The sequence below is a fragment of the Podarcis melisellensis genome (assembly GCF_964234715.1).
Source record: "Podarcis melisellensis genome assembly, chromosome: 3".
NCBI classification, from domain to species: domain Eukaryota; kingdom Metazoa; phylum Chordata; class Lepidosauria; order Squamata; family Lacertidae; genus Podarcis; species Podarcis melisellensis.
In genome coordinates this window covers 114,783,186-114,799,363 of record NC_138530.1, presented here as the reverse complement: position 1 = coordinate 114,799,363, position 16,178 = coordinate 114,783,186, and the positions used below count along the sequence as shown (strand labels likewise).

The 16,178-nt window shown below is 46.1% G+C and overlaps 1 protein-coding gene across 3 annotated transcripts in view; it reads right to left on the bottom strand.

Moving 5' to 3' along the window:
• Positions 1-2,370: 2,370 nt before the first annotated feature.
• The window catches only part of SPRED2 (sprouty related EVH1 domain containing 2), an 82,081-nt gene continuing 68,273 nt past the window's right edge, over positions 2,371-16,178 (bottom strand). For all 3 annotated transcript variants that reach the window (XM_081906430.1, XM_081906431.1, XM_081906432.1), the window contains 2 exons: positions 10,441-10,590; positions 2,371-6,296 (listed from right to left, as the gene is read on the bottom strand). In XM_081906430.1, the coding sequence (XP_081762556.1) occupies positions 5,643-6,296; positions 10,441-10,590 (804 nt within the window). In that variant the 3' untranslated portion in view covers positions 2,371-5,642. The remainder of the gene's footprint in view (positions 6,297-10,440; positions 10,591-16,178) is intronic.

The window sequence follows — 16,178 nt, the reverse complement described above, 5'->3', positions numbered from 1 at the left end:
CCTAATATGGACGATGCCATCACTGCCTGGGTGTCCGCCTGTCAAGCGTGCCAAGAGTCGAGGCCTGCACCACCGGCAGCTAAGGGACACACCTGGGAGACGCCAAAGACACCCTGGTCGAGGGTGCACATCGATCTGGCTGGCCCCTTTCACGGCCGGACCTTTATGGTAGTGGTGGACGCCTATTCCAAATGGCTGGAGGTCGCCCTGATGCCCTCCACCACTACCGAAGCTGTCATCCGGGTGCTGCGAGGCCTGTTTGCAACGCATGGGTGTCCTGATGTCCTTGTCTCTGACAACGGACCGCAGTTCACGTCAGGCACCTTTGAGCGGTATCTTTTGGGACTGGGCATCCGCCATGCCCTAACGGCACCCTTTCATCCATCCAGCAACGGGCAAGCGGAAAGAATGGTGCGCTCGGCAAAAGAGGCACTGGCGCGCCTGGACCGGGGAGACTGGCATGAGCGGGTCGCCGAATACTTGTTCGTGCAACACATCACCCCTCATGCGGCCACAGGGAGGAGTCCTGCTGAACTGCTTATGGGCCGCCGCCTCAGGTCACCGCTCGACCGGCTACACCCGGACTTTGCCGTGGCTGAACCCCCAGGCTGTGCCAACGCGCCACGGTCATTTGTCCCAGGAAACCAGGTCTTTGCCCGGAACTATGTGGGGGACATTCCTTGGGTGCCAGCCACAGTAGTGGGAGTCACTGGACCTCGCTCGTACCAGGTGGCACTCGAAGATGGACGCTTGTGGCGACGGCACATAGACCAGCTTAGGCGCAGGGTTGGGAACTTGGACACTACCGAGGTGCCCCCAACTGCGCTTGCAGCTCCAGAAGAGACACGTACAGATGGCGAGGCCCCACCTACACCTCCCTCGCAAACTGCCAGCGTGGAGCCAAACCAAGCCGCTTCAGAACAGACTCAGACCACTCCACTTGCGGAGGCTCCACCCACAGCAGCGGATCCAGGGGAGTTGGTTCCAACGCCACCTAGGGTCGCACCACAGCCTCAGCAAGAACTGTGTGGCCCTCCGGACTTGGCTACCAGTCCCCGGCGGTCTGGCAGAGTTTCCAAGCGCCCAACTTATTTAAAGGACTATGTTGTTGGACATGTATCACTGTTGGTCTAAGTATGGGAAATGTAACCGATATGCTTTTGTGCCTAATTGAACCATTACGCGTAGTGCTGTATATAAGGAAACCATTACGATTGTAACTAACACCTTATCTCGGTGGGGAGGGGTGTTATGTAGTGTAGTTTCACCCTGGGCCAACAGGGGGATACTGTATATAGTTTTCACTCAGGTCTGTAGATAGTTTTCACTCAGGTCCGCAGCAGTTATTTTAGGCGGGAACTCTGGGCTGTGGTTGTTACAATGTTGACAGCCGGCTGCCTATAAAAGCAGGCCGGCTGAGCTGTTTGCAGTCAGTTCTATTCCAGCTTACAAAATAAAGAGCTACTTGAAGAACTCGCTGTGCCGGCTGCTATGTCAACCCACAACTTAATACCCCCCTCCCAGCCTCCCATTTCTACCCTTGTGCCAATTTCGCTGCACTAACGAAAACAAAAACAACCCCCCCCAACAACTCACATGGAGGGGGATAGAGGGAGAAGGAGAACAAACATGGAACAACTGAATCAGGATTAAAACAAAACCAGAGAAAAGAGGGAATTTACAGAAGAGGACATACATCGAGGCTTGGAGCATGTCTGCTTTAGCAAAATAAATAGGGGCACTTGAACTGAGAGGCTGTAAGATCTCTTCTGTAGTGTTGTGCTTTTGTTGGGGTGGGGGAGACCTTACAGAAATTCAGAATAGCGGAACAACTTGCAAAACCAAAATACTATCCCCATCACTTTGTTATTATTTTATTTTGAGGCTGGCATGATGTTTGCTAGTCACCATTTACAGCGATTTGTCATTTGCTATTAGGCACAAAATATTTATTCCTTCCACGAGTTTACAAAATAAAAATTAAAAAAAGAAAAAGAAAAGCTTCCCTTGCCATTTAGCAGTCCATTTACATTTACAAACGTAAAACCTAACCAATGCAAAAACATTGAAGCCAACGTTATATATGTTACAGACAAACCCCAAATCTTGAATACCAAAATATGAACTAGAGAGATCACACAGCCAATCTACACATTATATAGAATTCTAGACTGTATCACTGCAGGTTGCAGATTTTTGATTTTTTTACCTGCTTAATAAGCCTAATAGACCAGCACACCAGAAAAATAGGCATGCTTAATCTCTCTGGTCTGCTAGCTTGTTACAAGCAACGAGTCTTTTGTTGTTGTTTTCAATATGGGGGGAATTAAATGTGACTCCCTAACTTTAGTGGTACAGTCCAGAATTTGATGATGTCTGGGGCCATCTTTCCATTACCTTTGAGAAATGGAAGTTACTGCAATATGCTCTTTTCTGTATGGAAAGGTAATGTGGGAAGTCCCAAGCCAGCTGGGAAGAGCCCATGCTGCAGCTCCTCCCAGAAATGGGGGTAATTATTGGCATGGGGAGGAGCTCCAACACAAATTCCCACCCCCCCCCCGACCTGGGAACTTATGGCTGTGCCTTTGTGGTGAGTGGGAAAAGGGCTGTGCTCCAGTCGTCTTCTATGCTGCAAAGGCAAGGAGGAGCCCGCAGACGTCCCTAGGAATGTTCAAGTTTCAACACAGACCCCCACCTCCACCCCAAAGGTCTCCCCGCTTGGTTTCTGAAACTGCTCCTGAAGATCCCCTGAGTTTCACAACAGTGGCTTGTCTGGTGGAAAGAGGGGCGCAGGGTCCGTGTTTGCAAACAGGCCTCAAATGATTGCTTTGCCAAATGGCCCTGGATCCTGGCCCATGAGTTTCTGGGTTGGCCCAATGGGTGCCGCCATGTGTCCAGGAGTTTAAAACCCAAACAGAAAAGCTCGTAATCAAATCATTAGGTCAGTGCCTGAGTGTAAGCAGATCTGCTCAAGCTCCAGGTTTCAGCCGTAACATATGCCACACACACCCGTTGCATATGTGACAAAAAGCTGTGGTGACTCCTTGTGGCACGTTTTCACAAGGAGAGTGGCAAGCATGTCGCGATTTGCATCTATTTGGCAATAAAATAAAATAAAAATCAGCTCCTCTTCCTTTAAGACTCATGTCAATGTGCAAGAAGGAGGGAGGGGGCAAGGGCAAGCACTCACCGGCACTTGGCTGCGGAAAAAAGATTATGGCAGAAACAGCAGCGCCAGTTCTCACAAGCCGGTGCCTATAGCTGCCTCGGATTACTCAGATTGTACTATGCTATATTATAGCTAAACTGCTCTACATTATTCCTTTGAATAAAAAAAATGGCCATCCCATGTCATATATTAGAAAAATATTATTATTTCCCCAGGTAATTACAAGCCTTGTACACAAGACATGGCTTCGAAGAAGAAAATCAAACCCACACAAAGTCAAAAGCATCGTGTCGCCCTACTGTACGCATTTCACAGCCAAGAAAGAAGCAGCCTGTTAAAAGGTACAGATCCTTCAAAGCACACACGTTTTATGCACCACCAAGTACTACGGAAATCAACTGCCTTTCCGTGTTGGGGCACCCACGGATTTCCGCAGGGCCTGCCTCTAACTTAGGGCAGGGCTGGGGGGAAATGCTTCAATGCTCCTAGTGTTTGGTTTGAAGGCACCAAGGTGACCAGGTGCCTGGGATTGACCCAGCTCTGGCCTAAGGGATGTCCGCCCTGGGTTCTCTGCAGATCCCAAATATGCTGGTTCAGGGCATTTGGAAGCAGAAAGAGGCGCGACCCTCTGTTGACCCCAGGCGGATCCTGTAGTCTGCACAGCAGACAGAACTGGGGGGTCAGATCAGGACACACCATGGAAAACCCTGGTAACAACCCAGCACATCTTCCCCCCTCGGTACTTTCTGCTTCCTATCTGCGCATTAAATCCACCAGGAATTATTCGTGCCCACACTGCAAGCGTGCCTACTTTGCAGATCCAAAGGCTTGGGGGATGGAAGAGACTTGCTGCCCAGGTGGGGGGAAATCCTTTATCGGTCAATTTCACCAATGAACTTGGGGGGGGGGGAAGTGGAAGAAAGAGACCCTGCAATGCGCAGCAACGTTAAAGCTTTCTTGAAACTGACACACACACATTTCTCTACAGCTAGCTTAGAAAATCCCAGTGAAACTGATTAGCTCAGAAAGTTTTATTACGCTTCTCCAGATTGGTGGGGGTGATGTTTGTCAATTTCACTCCCCCCCCCTTCAGATTCCTGTAGGCCTTCTGAGGAAAACTGAATAATGAAAAAGAGACGCCATGCCCTTACCTGCGCCCAGGTGATTGTCAAATGCTGTGATGATAGGATGCCTGTCGTGGTGCTGGATCCACACCCACACCTGACAGTCTCAGATGCAGGCAGTGGTGTGTTTTTCCCTCTGTCCAAAAAACTTTCCCCTCATGGCAAGTGGTCCCAGGAGAAGTTTCAAAACACCCTTGCCTGGTCCAAAAGGCCTCCAAGGAAGAGAGGCAGGCAAAGCACAAATGAAAACACTTCGCACAGACCAGCTCCTGCCCTGTATTCCCAGGTTGGTTTGGAAACGCTGGAAAAACACAGGGCCCCAGATCCATTCCCCAAATGCTCCTGGATTCTAGAGAGAGCAGAATTGTCACCCATCCTTAGTACACAAGACTGTAGACATGGTTAAAATAAAAATAAAAAAAGACAACTATGTTCCCTCATATGTTTCAAGGTACACCACAAGCACATGAGTGTACCTGCTAATTTAGTAACTTGTGAAATTCCCCCTTTGTTTCAAATAGAAACACTGTAGGATAGAGGAGTATTTCCACTGTGAAGAATATCAACACTAAAGCTATAATTTCCAATGTTATTTGGAGGAGAAAGACTTAAGGTGGTGGTGTGGGGGGAGGGGAGAAGAGAGAAGACACTTAAGGGTTTCCCTTTCACGTGTAAAATTGGTCTGAGACACAAGTTCTCAGATTCACAAATGTTATATAGGTGATACTAAGGCTCATTTCCCACATTTTGCTTGAATACTTGGTGATCAGAGAAATCATTCAAAGCAACTGTCAAAAGAACTGATGGACTCAAAATTCTCACAATAAAGATTGTCAGCGATACTGTGTCATGGTACACATTTGTTATTAGCACAATTTCTATACACACACACATTCTCTCTCTCACACACACAAACACACTTACTGGCTGCAAGTTGAACACAATTTAAAGTGGGATTTCATTATACCTTATTTCCACATGTGTCAATAGGTTGCTAAATACAGATGCAGCCGTAATAAGTTCTGAAAGTCCACCACACTCAACCATTCAACTGAGGGGAAGGGAAGAGGGGAGGTATAAACATGTACAAGACATTCTTGCTTGATTACAGATCAATAATACAAAAGTCTTTTATGCTGCACATCAGTCTGTTAGAACTCAGTGAGCAATCAATGCATAGCAGCCGAGTGGGAAGGGGAGAGAAAGAAAGGGGGAAGAGGAGAAGGGATGACCCCACTGGTTTCTGAACTCTTGTCAGTCTCCTTGGGCCGTGTGACGACGTACGTAAAAATTGAGAACGCTCTGGACCAAGATGCTCCTTAGCTAAAAGGGGAAAGCTTCGAGTGTTGTCATCCAGCTGCTTTGTGTTTCCCACCGCAACACCTGCACATGACCCCACAGTGATAGCAAGCCCGAAGGGGCAGGTAACAGCACATACAGGGGGCAAGGAAAGACAAGGCGATAAGGGCCAACCACCGGAGGCAAAACTTGTCATCACTGGTATCGCAAGAGCAAGGGTCTGTATAGTCTCCTTCTGGGTCAGACATACAGTGATAGAGCATGCTGTCCGCACACCACATACAGCTGACTTGGCGGATGCAACTCTTTATTCTGTCCGGAGCATCCTGGCATTGACCCCGCCTGTTCTCCTCATGGTTGAACATGTCCCTGCAGTAGACGCACCTCGACCTCTCCCCATCCTCCTTTCGCCGCCGCGATTTGCACCTGGCAGGCTGAGTCTTAACCACAGCGCCCTTGATGTCTTCGCACAGATCGAAGTCAGAGTTGCCCACGTAAGGGTAATTGTAATCGTGTTTGGAGGCCTCGGTTTTGGCAAAGCGCACATACGAGTCCCCATCGTCCGGATCAATGTACTTCTCCCGCATGGGGGTGTGGCGGTAGTCCTCATAACCCGTCACCCAGATCTTTTCTCGCGGGTTAATCCGAACAATCTCCTCGTCATCGTCCGGGAAGCTGACGTGCCGATAGGATCGTGGGATGGACTGTTGGAGAAGCATTTCAAAAAGAACATCTCAAAAGCTGGAAACGCATGACACACTCAAGAAGTTTAGATATTAAACATATTTTCTGTTATTCTATCATCTACCGTATTTTTTGCACCATAACACTCACTTTTTTCCTCCTAGAAAGTAAGGGGAAATGTCTGTGTGTGTTATGGAGCGAATGCCTGCAGATGGCGGGGGGATCTGCTGCAGTCGTGAGCAGAGGATCCATGGTTCCCCTTCCTTCCCCCCTCCGTGGTTACAAAGAATGGATCCACATGGATCCTCAGGATTTTTGCATTGGGCTGCTCCAAACTCACTGTCAGATCACATGTCTGTGGCCACAGCATGAACCACAAAAATCATATATCCACTATTTCATTTAGAATATTTTTTTTCTTGTTTTCCTCCTCTAAAAACTATGTGCGTGCTATGGTCTGGTGCGTGTTATAGAGCGAAAAATATGGTAATCTCTCTCTCTCTCTCCCTCTCCCTCTCTCTCTCTCTCTCTCTCTCTCTCTCTCTCTCTCTCTCTCTCTCTCTCTCTCTCTCTCCACATACAGCGTTTATATACATAACAACAGGATACAAGCAAGGCAGACTTCGTTTTAAATTTCTCACTGCTCCAAACACCAAAAGGTATTTGAAGTGGATGAGGAGAGCTTTCATTCATTTCAAATGCCAGAAACAGTAATTCTAAAAATCCCATTATCCATGTTATTGTGGTACATATAGCTGGAAGTGGATCAAAAGCATTTCACAGATATAACCAGCACAATATCCCAACTGTACTCAGTGAGGAAAAGCAAAATGACCCAGCCTACCAGCAATGGCTGCAGTAGTTGGAGAAAGGGCCACTGCAATTGAAATTCTTGCCTGCTGTTAGAATCATAGAGTTGGAAGAGACCCCAAGGGCCATCGAGTCCAACCCCCTGCCAAGCAGGAAACACCATCAGAGCACTCCTGACATATGGATGTCAAGCCTCTGCTTAAAGACCTCCAAAGCAGGAGACTCCACCACTCTCCTTGGCAGCAAATTCCACCGTCGAACAGCTCTTACTGTCAGGAAGTTCTTCCTAATGTTTAGGTGGAATCTTCTTTCTTGTAGTTTGGAACCATTGCTCCGTGTCCGCTTCTCTGGAGCAGCAGAAAACAACCTTTCTCCCTCCTCTATGTGACATCCTTTTATATATTTGAACATGGCTATCATATCACCCCTTAACCTCCTCTTCTCCAGGCTAAACATGCCCAGCTCCCTTAGCCGTTCCTCATAAGGCATCGTTTCCAGGCCTTTGACCATTTTGGTTGCCCTCCTCTGGACACGTTCCAGTTTGTCAGTGTCCTTCTTGAACTGAGGTGGGCTGTAAGTCTCTCTCTCTCTCTCTCTCTCTCTGATTTTTATTGGTTTTGCATATAATCACATTACGTAACATCGTACCCTCTTATTTATCTCTTCGGATCAACTGAGCGTTACACGACTTCTCTCTCTCCCGTCTGATGGTTTACAAAATTAAACTTTGCATTTCGCTTTGTTTCCCATCCTTGTTATACCATTACCTAAAATATTATATTACTCAGCCTGAATAGGTAGCAATTTCATCTTACAGATCTTCAGATAACCCTGCTGATGATGTTAATTGCTTACAGTTGTCTTTCAAATATACCGTATTTTTCGCTCTATAACACGCATATGACCATAACACGCACATAGTTTTTAGAGGAGGAAAACAAGAAAAATAAATTCTGAATGAAATGGTGGATGTATCATTTTCGTGCTTCATGCTGTGGCCACAGACATGTGATCTGACAGTGAGTTTGGGGTAGCCCAATGCAAAAATCCTGAGGATCCATGTGGATCTGTGCTTTGTAACCATGTTTTTGCACCACTGCAGCCCCAGGCAACAGTGGGTGCGTGATTTTTTTGGTGCAGACTGTAGCCATGGACATGCTATGTTATCTGATGGTGAATTTGGGGTGACCCAGTGCAAAGATCCTGTGGATCCATGCTTTGTAACCATGTTTTTGCACCATTGCAGCCCCAGGCAACAGTGGGTGCGTGATTTTTTTGGTACAGACTGTAGCCATGGACATGTAATGTGATCTGATGGTGAATTTCGGGTGACCCAATGCAAAAATCCTGTGGATGCATGTGGATCCGTGCTTTGTCACCACGTTTTAAATGGGGAGGGAAGGAAAAACACAGAAGGGACAAGGAGCACGAGAGGGGTGTGCGGAAAAGCAGCTGGCTAAGAATGCAGGGGGGGGGATTTAACCGGGGGGGGAGGAGGAAAGGAAGGCAAAAGTCCCCCCCAAGCCAGCCCCCCCTCTCCCACCTGCATGTTTTTCGGCTGCCTGCGAGTCCCTAGAGCATGGAGAGGAGGAGGTGGTGGGCTGGAGCCTGCGCGCAGTGTGGCTAGGAAAGAATTAGAATGAAGGATGCGATCCTTTCCTTTCCCCTCTGCTTGCCAGGAGGACAGGGGATTCCCTGCTCTTTGCTGAGTTTGAGCAAACGCAGCAACAGAAACAGAAGCGGATGGGCAGTAAGACCCTGAGGCAGAATGCAGGAAAGCAGCAGCTTCTGCCTTCCCTTCGCCCGCCCGCCCGATCTTATATTTGCCTGATTTTTGCCCCTGAGCTCTGGCGAGTCAGCTCCAGGGACCACACATTCGCTCAATAACACGCACAGACATTTCCCCTTACTTTATAGGAGAAAAAATCTGCGTGTTATAGAGCGAAAATTACGGTAATATAAATTTGTTCCAGTCCTTTTAGAATGCTTCGTCTCGCTGGTTCCAGATTTTCTTGTCAGTTTCGCCAGCTCTGCAAAGTCCATCAGCTTCACCTGCCACTCTTCTTTTATTGTCAACTCCTGCTGTTTCCATCTTTGGGCTAACAAAATTCTTGCCGCAGTTGTTGCATTTAAGAACAATTTTTTATCTTGTCTCGGTATCTCTCAACCCACAATACCCAATAAAAAGGCTTCTGGTTTTCTTAACAAAGGTGTTTTTAAACAGTTTCTTTAACTCATTATATATCATTTTCCAGAAAACTTTTACCTCTTTACATATCCACCACATATGGTAAAAAGTACCTTCCTTTTCCTTACATTTCCAACATTCATTTTTTGTTCTATACATTTGGGCTAGTTTAACTGGTGTTAAATACCACCTATACATCATTTTCATAACATTTTCTTTAAGCGCATTGCATGCTGTAAACTTAATACCTGTATATTATGTATATACCTTATATTATGTCCAATATCTTTAGCCCAATGTATCATTACCAATTTTACCTCCTCATCTTTAGTATGCCATTCCAATAATAATTTATACATTTTCGACAATATTTTTGTCTTATCATTCAATTAATCTATCTCAAATCTTGATCTTGTTGTTTCAAAACCATTTTTTTAATCCTCTTTAAGCACTTCATTTATCTGACGATCCCTCAATGATTCTTTTATTTCCTCAAACGTTTTTAATTCCTACTGGTTTCCTTCCTCCATCACTACATCTCCGTAGGTGGCCCATTTTCCTTCCATATTAATTTTTTTAACCGCAATCGCTTCCGATGGCAAGAGCCACCATGGAGTTTTACGTTCTAATAGACTTTTATATGCATTCCACACCTCATAAATTGACTTTCTTATAATGTGGTTCAGGAATCCTTTATGTATTTTTACCGTCTCATCCCATAGATATGTGTGCCATCCAAATCTGTTATTATATCCTTCCAGATCTAACAGGTCTGTGTCAGCTGTAAGTATCGTGCAGCCAGGCTCATGCTGACATTTCAATTTATCTCAGAAACAGAAACAGAAGAACAGCATTGGTGGAGCAGCTAGCTTTTACGTGCAAGGCCTCTCCTGAAATGCTAAATCACAGGGATTCATCTCTGTCTTTCTAGGCAAGTGGCATATACCAACCTGGCAAGAGAAGTCTTGCACTGCTTCCTGAAGGCCAGCCAAATAGTCCTTGGAAGACTCTGGCAAGCAAGCCTTCTTATCAAGAGAAGCCCCTACACAGCTCCAACTCCCACTAGAAACTCATCCACAGAGAATTATTTGAAGCGTATGGACTCTGGTGTGCCCGTGAGTGGCAGGGGCAAAGCCGCAAAAGGAAAACACTGAAAACAGGCTTACCTGTTCTAGATGATACTGGTCAGGGTTAAACTGGTCGTGCAAATGTCCCCGGGTGCAAATTCTGTGGTGCTCGCAGGATGGAGGAGATGCCAGTGTTCGCAAAGGCTGCTCCCTCTTCTGAGAAGAATTAGAGGAGCTGTCTGTAGCATTCTGTTAGTAACATAAATGGGAACAGGGAAGGTAAGTAACACAGCTCTATTTCCATACACAATCTGAGCTGCAATCCAGATTTCTCCTTAGGCACTGGGGCCTATCCGCCGCCCCCCCCCCCAAAAAAAAACCCACACTGCCGCCCTATAAACCTCTTTAGAAACACGCATGTTTTTCATGAACAGCAACATGGTTTGAGAAACGTTGGTCTACAATATATATTTAATCTGCTCACAGAAATGAAGTTGGGCAGTTCCTTGGGTTTTGCCTCCTCCGTTGGACACCACTTTGCTTTACAATAAAAAGAACGTGTCTTGCGGCACTTGAAAGACTTCGGAAGTTATTGTGACATAAGCTTTCATGGGATGGAGTCCACATCATCAGGTGCATGCGACGCAGCAGAGACTAACATGGCTACTCTCCACGCCCCCCCGAAACTGCCTAATCCAACACACACACACAGCGCACAAAAAGAGTGGGACAAGTGCATATTTTTAACCACGTTTTAATCTAAAATACATGTAAGCTGGGGTCCGACCAACCTCTTAAAAGTGGAATAATGTTAAAAATACACACCCTGATTTGATTCTCTGTACTTATTTTGTACTCCTTGGGTAGACATACTCAACTTCAGCTCTCAGCACTGGCTGGGAAAAATACAGCCACATCATCATATAGCTATGTGACAAGACATGAAGATCCCACACTGACAAAACTGAGCTAACCGATCAACATCCGTTTATTGTCTGCTGCAGCTTATGTGCAAGTGATTTTTTTAATATCTCCACATAGGTTCCCTTCAGGTAGATTAGCATCTTTGCCTACACCAGAGCAGTGAAATGGAACACCTGTTGCACACCCCCTTGCTCCCTTTGACTGGTTACAAGGAGCCCAGTATCTATGGAATAGTCCAAAATTATTTCATAAATAAATTTGCTGGCTGTTATCTTCCTTCCTTTCTTCTGAAAAAGGAGAAACTGGAGATCAATAAATGTTATGACACTTTACATAAAGCAAAGACGTATCTTGGAGGAATATTTTGGAAGTTTTCGTTGCATCAGCTGTTGGGTTCTATTTCAGTGGCAGATTCCAATTAAAGTTAAGAGTAGATGATCATAACTGCAAATAAGTGACCCCATCTGACTTCTTAAAATATCGTTTCTGTCTGCTCTGAGAAGTCTCTGCCTGCAATAACCTTCCTTTTAACTCTTAAGCACAAGCTCATGAATGCGCAGCTGAAGTCGGGAGGAATTTTTAAAAGCTGTAAATAGCAAAGTATGAATGTAAAGCATGTAGATCTGCATGAAATATTTATCACAAAATTTGCACTCAAATACTTCTATTTTAGACAAATAGAATATCTCACCTGTCATCTTATTCATTCTTGCATTTAAATCTGGAGGGATGGACATCTGTCCCTGGAAAGTACTGTATTTTTCGCCCTATAGGATGCACTTTTTCCCCTCCAAAAATGAAGGGGCAATCTGGGTGCGTCCTATGGGGCGAATGCAGGCTTTCGCTGAAGCTTGGAGAGCGAGAGGGGTCGGTGCGCACCAACCCCTCTCGCTCTCCAGGCTTCAGGAACACATCCGCAGCCTAGGCAGCCCTGCGGGAGTTCCCGCAGGGCTCCCCACGCTGCGGATAGCAGCCTGCCACCCGGCGCGAGAGGCGCCCCGAAGCAGAGCGCCCCGCCCGCCAGACAGACATCGGCCAGCCCCACAAGCTCGGGGGACAGCAGGGAGGCGCAGCGCCGCCATCCCGCTGTTCCTCGACCTGGTTCGGTTTCCCTGACCTGGTTTGGGGGGGGGGGAATAAAGGGTGAAAAAAATTAAATTAAAGGAAGTTTTTTAAAAAATAAACTAGGTGCGTCCTATGGGACGAAAAATATGGTATTTTCTTTCCTCTTTCTGCATGGCTGCTCCCTATCTTGCTTCAAAGCCTTTAACCCCCTATTTTGAATTTTATGACCAATTTGCAATTTGCTCCAACAGTTTATAAAACTATGTGGTGTTGTTGTTGTTGCTGCTGCTGTTTAAAGTTCTGGTCTTTTATAGTTCTGGCAACTAAATGTCCATAACTATATTTAAGAAGTCAAAACTACGACTTCATGATCCCAACCAGTTAAGAATTACTTGTCCACAAGCCTGCTGCCTTGATTCATCATATTCTGCATCATCAAGAACAACCTCTTCTGGCACTGCTAACCGTCAAGCAAGCTAACAGTAGAAAGATAATAACTCTGTATATGCCAGTGAAACAGTTAAGCCGGCCACTTTAAGCAGCCTATGCCTGGGAAGCACCTAGGATATGAAGAATGGACCTACTCAGAGAGGAATCCTCTAAATTAATAGGTGTGACTATTAACTAAGGACCATTAATTTCAATGGGTCTACTCTGACTATACCTTAGTTAGATTCTTCTTTCCTCCTTCCCCTGTTGCATTTCCCCCTCTGCATGGCTCTGGCTGACTAATTACCGTATTTTTTGCACCATAACACTCACTTTTTTCCTCCTAGAAAGTAAGGGGAAATGTCTGTGCGTGTTATGGAGCGAATACCTGCAGGTGGCGGGGGGGGGGGGGAATCTGCTGCAGTCGTGAGCAGAGGATCCATGGTTCTCCTTCCTTCCCTCCTCCATGGTTACAAAGCATGGATCCACGTGGATCCTCAGGATTTTTGCATTGGGCTACTCCAAACTCACTGTCAGGTCACATGTCTGTGGCCACAGCATGAACCATAAAAATCATATATCCACTATTTCATTTAGAATATTTTTTTTCTTGTTTTCCTCCTCTAAAAATTATGTGTGTGTTATGGTCTGGTGCATGTTATAGAGCGAAAAATACGGTACATTTTTCTTTCAAATGCAATTAGAAGGAAAAGAACTTCAGTAAAAAAACACATTAAGGAAACTGTGCACACTTTTAAAACTCCATGCATATTTCCTAAAAATCAGAATAGATCAGAGATCAGTGTCAAATCTGAATAGGTCTTCTGGAAGCTGTAGAACAGAAATTTGGCATTGATCTGGCCTATGGTCTTATAGCGGTTTCCCTGCCTTTCTGCCTCCATGAAGATACCTGGGTCCAAGTCAGCCCTTGATTGGAACTGCCTTTCCTCCTCTGCCAGCCTGGTTACCAAAGAGATAGGGAAGTCAGGAACAAACTCAGAGGCCAGCTGCAACTCTCCCTTCCCTCTGAATATTCTTAGGAGCCTTGCCAATGTCTTGCATTATAAGCTGCAAGGCAATTCTCTAAGCCTTTTCACTTTGTTAACAGGAAGTTGTCAATCATCTTGTTGTCAGGCTGCCAGGGCCGACTTTCTCCAACCACGTTTACATGCCAAGCCTGGCCTGCCCAGTGCATCACCTTGGGGGCAGAATGCAGGAACACACAAACATTTCTCAGGACTCTGCTTGTCACTCTGGGAATCCAACAAGATGCACCTTTTTGTTTTCAAAAAGCATGCTGTTGAATTAAGACCTCTTCTCCCCACTGCACTCACCATCCCAGTCAAAATCCTGGGTGAGTCAAACGGGTAAGAATGGCAGATAAAAGCACAATACACTGTGCAGAATTTTATTTTTACCTCTAATAAGAATCCAGCTCTCAGGAATATCCTGGATCAAACTTTCATGGGTGACATATTGTGATGAACATCTGCAACCATATAGATCTATTGGAAGTGTCAAAACCCTTTCCAAGGTTTATGTTGTTATGAGTTCAACGGAAGCCGCAGCTAGAAATTGTTTATTGCATATTTACACTAAACGTTACACTGCTATATAGACCAGGACAATATATAACAAAAAGCTTAAGTTACATAGTGGGGTTAAATTACTATGGGCAGGATTCAACTAATGAATCCTGTCAGCTAAAGCCCTATGCAAGGGCTTCTACTAGTGCAATGGGGCCTTCTCCCCTTCTCTTCCAGTAAGACCTCAAAAACTGGCTCCGTGTGGTGGCTGGGTTTTAAAACCTCTGCAATAATGCATATTGGGACGCCTAGGACTTGCCGATCAGAAGGTCGGCGGTTCGAATCCCCGCGACGGGGTGAGCTCCCATTGCTCGGTCCCTGCTCCTGCCAACCTAGCAGTTTGAAAGCACGTCAAAGTGCAAGTAGATGAATAGGTACCGCTCCGGCGGGAAGGTAAACGGCGTTTCCGTGCGCTGTTCTGGTTCGCCAGAAGCGGCTTAGTCCTGCTGGCCACATGACCCGGAAGCTGTACGCCAGCTCCCTCGGCCAATAAAACGAGATGAGCGCCGCAACCCCAGAGTCGGTCACGACTGGACCTAATGGTCAGGGGCCCCTTTACCTTTTAATAATGAATAGGGGAGGAGGGAGGGATTTGGCAAGTTGAAACCCTTGCCTTGATGGAATAATCAGCTTAGCAAGGCGTTGAATTCCTCCCTATATATTTTTAAATTGCCCTCAAGTAAAGCTATCAAGGCAGAGCAAAATCAGGACTAAATAAACATCAATTAAGACAACACACTGGATGCATCCAACACTCTTATGAGCTTTGGAACAGGTGGGTCTTGTGCAGCATCGCGATTTCTGCCCCTTGACAAGGAGAGAGAGAGAGAGAGAGAGAGAGAGAGAGAGAGAACGAACAAACACCTTGGGACTCCCTGACACAGCCTCTGCTGCAGCAGAGACAGGTGCAAGGGAGTTCTGGGAACATGACTGTGGTCCCTGGCTCCTGAGCACTTGTTGCCCCTACAGGGAATGGATCTTCTACAAGAAGACAAGGGTGAAGGGCACAAGAAAGAGCAAGGAAGCCAGAACTGTGCAAGGCACAAGACCTCCAGGGCAGGAAAAAAACAGCAGCAGCAGCAGTCTGGCTCATCAACAGAACAAGTTAGGAGGCGGATGAGCTCCTGTTGTTCTGTCCCAGGTCCTGCCAACCTAGCAATTCGAAATCATACCAGTGCAAGTAGATAAATAGGTACCACTGCAGCAGGAAAGTAAACAGCGCTTCTGTGCGCTCTAACACTCATTGTTGTGTTCCGTTGCACCAGAAGCGGTTTAGTCCTACTGGTCACATGACCCAGAAAGCTGTCTGTGGACAAACACCGGCTCCCTTGGCCTGAAGCGAGATGAGCGTCACACCCCAGAGTTGCCTTTGACTGGACTTAACCATCCAGGGGTCCTTTACCTTTACCTTACTCACTATTTCCAAATTCCACCAAAAAAGAAACCTAAACACGTTCTTGAGGGACGTCGAAGGACAGATCAGCCCAAACAACTTTCTAATCACTGCATTCAGAAACGATGGCTCTGAAATTTTCTCTTTTTAGGGAAACCCTGATAAGGTTCTAAGGAACCCCTGGAACATCTGGAGGGCCGAGGTTGAGGAAGCCTGGCCTAACCATCCTATCTCAAGCAGATTGGAAAGAAACAAACAAACATCTGCAGAAACCATTTTTTAATCCTCTTTTCCACCAGATGGTGTGAAGACATCATCATTATTGGGAGGGGTCTTGTTTCTCATTCAGATTGTCAATCTTCATAATTTTCAGGGTTCCCCCTGTCCTCCCTAATCTACATTCTGGCGAAACAAACAAAAAATTGTTTTACAAACTCAGC